The following is a 5,849-nucleotide window of genomic DNA, read 5'->3' as shown; positions in this document are numbered from 1 at the left end:
GCAAGGGGTGAAACTGGCCACTATTGCATTCTATTGCCAGGCTTGAGGAGAAGAAGGATGGACCTCAACCAACAGAAGCATAGCGGCAGCTACTAAAGGAATAAAAGATAGGATGAATGTCCCGGGACCTTCTGCGTGGAATCTGGTCTGAGTTTAAAAGGGATCTCTAGCCATCAAAATATTCATGTGTTTACCTGAATGCCCCTACCCTTACTTGTCTTACACAGTATATAAAACATGGATAAAAATTTTAACTTGGTCCACATATATGCTTAGGCTTAAGAAAGTCCTTTAGCCTCATTTGACTTGGAAAGACATAATAGATCCCTAAAGAATCAGAAGGGTCAGAGCCCTATCAAGAATCTGATAGAGTTCACATTGCTGTATGGCAGAAACTAACATAACATTGTAAAGCAATTATCCTCCAATTAAAAATAAATTTAAAAAGGACAGTATGGCCCTTTTCACAGAAAAGAGCATATAGAATTTCAGAGTAAAAAAAAAAAGGGAATTTCAGAGTTTACAGATGTCTGGTTCACATAACCCCCAGCCTAGAAAGAAGCTGTCAGTTTACTGAATAGACTATAAGGGTTTCAAATTACCATTCCTCATAGAAAGGGGGGGTGTCATAGATTCCCCTAAACCTATCCAGCACTTCTCAACTCCTTGGGTGGTAGGTATTATCTCCATGATATTCATTCCATTTCTGGTAATGATGCCCAATTCAGATTCAATAATAGTGTGCAAATGCCTTCCATCCTGAGTATTCCCAAGGCCACACATGGCAAAGAAAAGTTCAAACAAAATTTGGTGACATTTTCCTGCATGCACCATTCTGGTCTGTGAAATCCCTGATTCCCAAGAGAGCTCTGATTCAATGCACTGCCATTTATTGCTAGTTTCTTTGATCCATGTACCTAAACACTGATGTTTTCTTTTAGCAACTTTTTCTTCTGGGAGTTTTCATTATTTGCTTTATGACTATCATACACATTTTGGATGCAACATACACAAAGGAGATTTTATCAGCTTTAATGCTGTCCCCTTCAGTTATATGGACATGATATTAGGAGAGTTTCCTCAAATTTGCACAATCATTCCCTACTCAGTTAGCTTCTCCCCTGTTTTTAAGTCAAGCAACAGTTGGGTTCTTATCAGTCACAGTTCTATATTTGATGGGTTTGGCTGATCTCACTTGAAGATTCTGTCAGAAGCTCTGACAAGTCATCTTCAACAGGCAGAGTCACTGGACCAAATCCAAGCCTTGACTTTTCTGTAGGACCTGCAGTGATGTCTTGATCCAGAGAAGGAGATCTGGAAGTTATGTAATTGAGGAAGGAGACAATCCCTAGGGGAAGAGAAGAATTTGAGGTGAGTTTCAAGAGACAGATGGTCTTTGGACTTTGAAAATTCTAACTCATTCTTTCAATACTCAGCTCACAAGGGCTCTTTTCAGTGAAATCAATCCCCTGCCCACCCCCGCCCCACCGCCAACAGGGTTCCTTGACCCTCCTGCACTCCCATTTCATTACTGTACTTCTTCCGTGATTAGGACAAAGCTTGAACCTCCTGCATGCAAATCATAGTTCCTACTTTCTGTATGGTCTTGAGCAAGTTTCTCAACCCATCTGTGCCTCAGTTAATAGAACAGTGAAAATGAAGTCCCTCAGTCGTGTCGGACTCTTTGCGACCCCATGGACTGTAGCCTCCCAGGCTCCTCCATCCATGGGATTTTCCGGGCAAGAATACTGGAGTCGGTTGCCATTTCCTTCTCCAGGAGATCTTCCCAACCCAGGGATTGAACCTGGGTCTCCAGCTTTGTAGGCAGACATTTACTGTCTGAGCCACCAGGGAAGCCAGTTAGTAGAACAGGTTACTAATTCTACATTTTTTTCAGACTCCAAAATGCATGTTTTCTTTACCATACCACACTGCCTCTTGAGGTATGAATGTTTTTAATAGGAACGGTTAGTGCTTCTATTTCTCCTAGAATTCCTCCTCCCTTTCGAGAACTGATTTCCCCTTCCATCCTCCTAGCTTAAGGCAGGAAGGGGACTGACTCACCCGCAAACAAGTATATGAAGTCACTCCCCCAATTAACCTGATAGGGCCATAGGAGAGCTGACTCCACTGTTTCTGAAGTATACAAGTCGACCTGTTCCAGAAACAGGATGAGGCAGAGCAGCAAGCAGGAGGCTAGGACCAGAAGAAAACATATCACATCCCTCAGTGTCTTTAATTTGCCTTGACTGCTACCCCCAATTCTTCTACTTCCAGACACCACATTATTTGTCATTGTTGTTTAGTTGCTAAGTTGTGTCCAACTTTTTTGCAACCCCACAGACTGTAGCCTGCCAGGTTCCTCTGTCCATGGGATTTCCCGGGCAAGAATCACTGGAGTGGGCTGCCATTTCCTCCTCCAGGGGATCTTCCCCACCCAGGGGTCGAACCCACGTCTTCTGCATTGCAGGCAGATTCTTTACCACTAAGCCACTGGAGAAGCCCATACCATGTTACATAGAAAGGATCAAAGAGATAAAAATCTAACCAAGATGACTGGCCAAGGTGAGGCCTCTTCCCTGGGTTAAGTTAACGAATGTGTTTCATACAGTAAGACAGGGCACGTAGCTGGCAACTTGATGGAATGAAAAAGAGAAAGGGAACAAGAAAAAGGGGATAAAAACCCACACAGAGGAAGTTTGTTCCCTCAGCAGTTTTACCACAGTACTACCCTGCCATCTGGGTCTGTACCTGAGATGAAGCTGAGCATGGATACCTTCAGATCCAAGTTACCAATCACCCTTCCTCTTCTAGGGAGGCAAGAACTGAAGAGCCAGCCAAGGACAACAAGTATGGTGAAGACAGAGATGAGGAAGAAGGCCCTGGAATATTGGAGGTAATCTGCCAAAGAGAAGGAGAGACTTGGTTAGTCCAGCTGGGAAGCTCTCCTTAAGAAAACCAGACAGAGTCTTAAGAGAAGGGAGTGAAGACTAAGGAGGATGAAACTGAGCTTGCTATGTGGCATCCAGGGCACAAGGTAAGAATCTTTCCCAGCTCTTCTTGATATTTGGAATTTTTTACTATAAAGGCAAAACCTGCACTGTAAAACTAAAGATAATATACAAATAGTTCTGGGTACGTTAACACAGTAACTTAGATGTAGACCAGCTTATAAGAGGTGTGACCAATATTACAACACATGTTTGAACTTTTTCTTGTTCCTAATTCTAAAAGTAATACATACTCAATATAGCATTGGAGGGACTACAAAGTGCCAGGAAGCAGGAAGTATATCAGCCACATTCCCACTGCCCATAGACAACCATTGTTAGCATCTTATTTGGTTTCTTTCTGGTATTTTTCTATCCCCTGTACATAGTCGACACGATACTGAATTTAGTGGTTTTTTTAAAGAGATGATGCAGTAAGATTTTTCTCAGATCATCTGCTGTGAACATCACATTTAATGGCTACAAGATAGTCTATCATATCAACATACTTTGCTTAATGATTTTACCATTGTTGGAGTTTGTTTCGATTTATTTTTCTCTTTTAAATGTATCTGGCATGAACAATCAGCCTGTGACTATAAAATGAAGTCACATTTACCTTAACTCCCATATCGTAATGATTTCAAGCCCCCAGTTTACTGGATTGCAGGAATTTAACACCCCACAAATACCTCCTTTTTTTTCTGAGTCTCTCAAGGCCCCACCTCATGTGTGTTTAAGGACAGGTCTGCTAAGGTTCTTTTGCTCCAATGCCCTGACCCTGGTGCCATAACACACCTCTCGCTCATCTCTTGGCTCCAGGGTTCTGCTCTCCTTGGTTCTGCCCCTTCAGACTGGGTGTTGGTAAGAAAGAAGAGGGAACATGCCAACCCTTACTGGGTTTTTTAAAAGATTAATTTACTTATTTATTTTATTTTTTGGCTGTGGTGGGTGTTCATGGTTGCACTCAGGCTTCCTCTACTTGTGGAAAGTTGAGTGGGGGCTGTTTGTTGGCGTGTGCAGGCTTCTCACTGTGGTGGCTTCTCCTGTTGCAGAGCACAGGCTCTAGGTGAGTGGGCTTTAGATGTTGCAGCACATGGGCTCAGTAGTTGCAGCTCGCGGACTTTGTTGCTCCTCAGCACAAGCCTGAACCAGGGATGGATTGAACCTGTGTCCCTTGCATTGCAAGACTGATTCTTAACCACTGGACCACCAAGGAAGCCCCGCCAACCCTTACTTTTTGCTACTATATCCCTAACATGAAAAAGATCCTTCGCTTGACTTCCCCAGCAATACAGAACAATTCTTTTGTATTTTATCTTCCCCAGTTTTACAGAAGAATTAAGAAATGGAGTAACTTACAAGTAGATATATCTTTACTCAGGTACCACAGATCTACCAATATCTTCAATTTCTTCATAGGGTGCTTCCTTGTCTAGCTTATTTTCTGTCTCAATGTAACAAGGGCCAGCTCATCCCTACCAGGAAAGCACTTTTATGCCTAAAAAGCCAAATCCAGCTTTCAAGTAACCTTAGAGAGAAGACTACCAAGCTTATCCTAGTCCACAAACTGCCTCTTAAGTTTTATTTTGTTGTCTAGAACATACCATTGGCTGACAAAAATTAAAAACAGTAATTTCCATTAAGAGAAACCACCCTCCTACCTACTCCAATATTCTTGAGATTCCCTTGCAGCTCAGCTGGTAAAGAATCCACCTGCAATGTGGGAGACCTGGGTTCGATCCCTGAGTTGGGAAGATCCCCTGGAGAAGGGAAAGGCTACCACTGCGTTATTCTGGCCTGGAGAATTCCAAAGGGGTCGCAAAGAGTCAGACAAGACTGAGCAACTTTCACTTTCACTTTCTTTTTCACCCTCCTACCCACAGAGGTCAGGTGCTATATGGCCTCAACAAGTTAGCTACATTAAAACATGAAAACCCAAGGGCAGCACATTTTCTGAAAACTAGGTCATTCAGAATTAGCCAGTTAGGGGTTTCCCTGGTGGCTCAGTGGTAAAGAATCCACCTACCAATGCAAGGGATGTGGGTTCAATCCCTGATCCGGCATGATCCCACATGCCTGGAGGCAGCTAAGCCACTGCTCCACAACTACTGAGCCAGTGCTCTAGAGCCCTAGAGCTGTAACTACCGAGCCCCTGTGTCACAACTAGTGAAACCCAAGAGCCCTAGAGCCCGCGCTCTGCAATGAGAAGCCACCACAACGAGAAGTCCATGCACCTCAACTAGAGTGTAGCCTCCACTCACCACAACTAGAGAAAAGCCACGCAGCAGCAAAGACCCACACAGCCAAAATAAATAAATAAAATTATATACAGAACTGGCCAGCTAGAGCCATCAGCTAGATTGAGCTGCGTGAAGCCCAGTGTGATAAGCATCGTTTGCAGTATTGAGCCTGCAGTCTTCCATGGGCCCTTACAGCCCTTTTCTCAAGCCCTGGACCCTTGCCTACAACTCCTTTGACTATCAGTAGGACCAAAGAAAGGTACCAGTTTAATTCCTGTGCTTGGATATCTGGATTTGGAACTGATTGATGCTACTTTCCTCTTTTGCTTGCGTGAACCAAGAAGATATAAAGCTAGCCCCCTTTCCAGGCACTTATGTACTAATAAACAGGAAAAACTGAGCTGTAGAGATAAAATAAAGCATAAACAAAGTGAAGTGACAAAGGAGTTCAGGAGAGACTGAATGACTAGTTGGCTTGATTTTCTTTGCCTGAGATCACAGTCTCCTCTGGAATCCCCTGAGGTCCAGAAAACTTCCTGCCTTTGGGAGTTATGAGATTCTTCTGAATCTCTATAAAGACGTTCACTCTTTAGCTTATGCTGGTTCACATGAGTTC

General features: G+C 43.4%; 1 protein-coding gene across 1 annotated transcript in view; it reads right to left on the bottom strand.

Annotated features, from left to right (window-relative positions):
• Positions 1 to 1,018: 1,018 nt before the first annotated feature.
• Positions 1,019 to 5,849, bottom strand: part of LOC129620414 (transmembrane protein 202-like) — a 15,435-nt gene continuing 10,604 nt past the window's right edge. Inside the window, exons 3-5 of the mRNA XM_055536262.1 lie at positions 2,752 to 2,901; positions 2,065 to 2,196; positions 1,019 to 1,348 (exon numbers count right to left, since the gene is read on the bottom strand). Coding sequence (XP_055392237.1) covers positions 1,167 to 1,348; positions 2,065 to 2,196; positions 2,752 to 2,901 — 464 coding nt within the window. The 3' untranslated portion in view covers positions 1,019 to 1,166. The remainder of the gene's footprint in view (positions 1,349 to 2,064; positions 2,197 to 2,751; positions 2,902 to 5,849) is intronic.

The sequence above is a fragment of the Bubalus kerabau genome, chromosome 10 (genome assembly GCF_029407905.1).
Source record: "Bubalus kerabau isolate K-KA32 ecotype Philippines breed swamp buffalo chromosome 10, PCC_UOA_SB_1v2, whole genome shotgun sequence".
NCBI lineage: Eukaryota > Metazoa > Chordata > Mammalia > Artiodactyla > Bovidae > Bubalus > Bubalus kerabau.
This window is presented reverse-complemented; position numbering and strand designations above follow the sequence as displayed.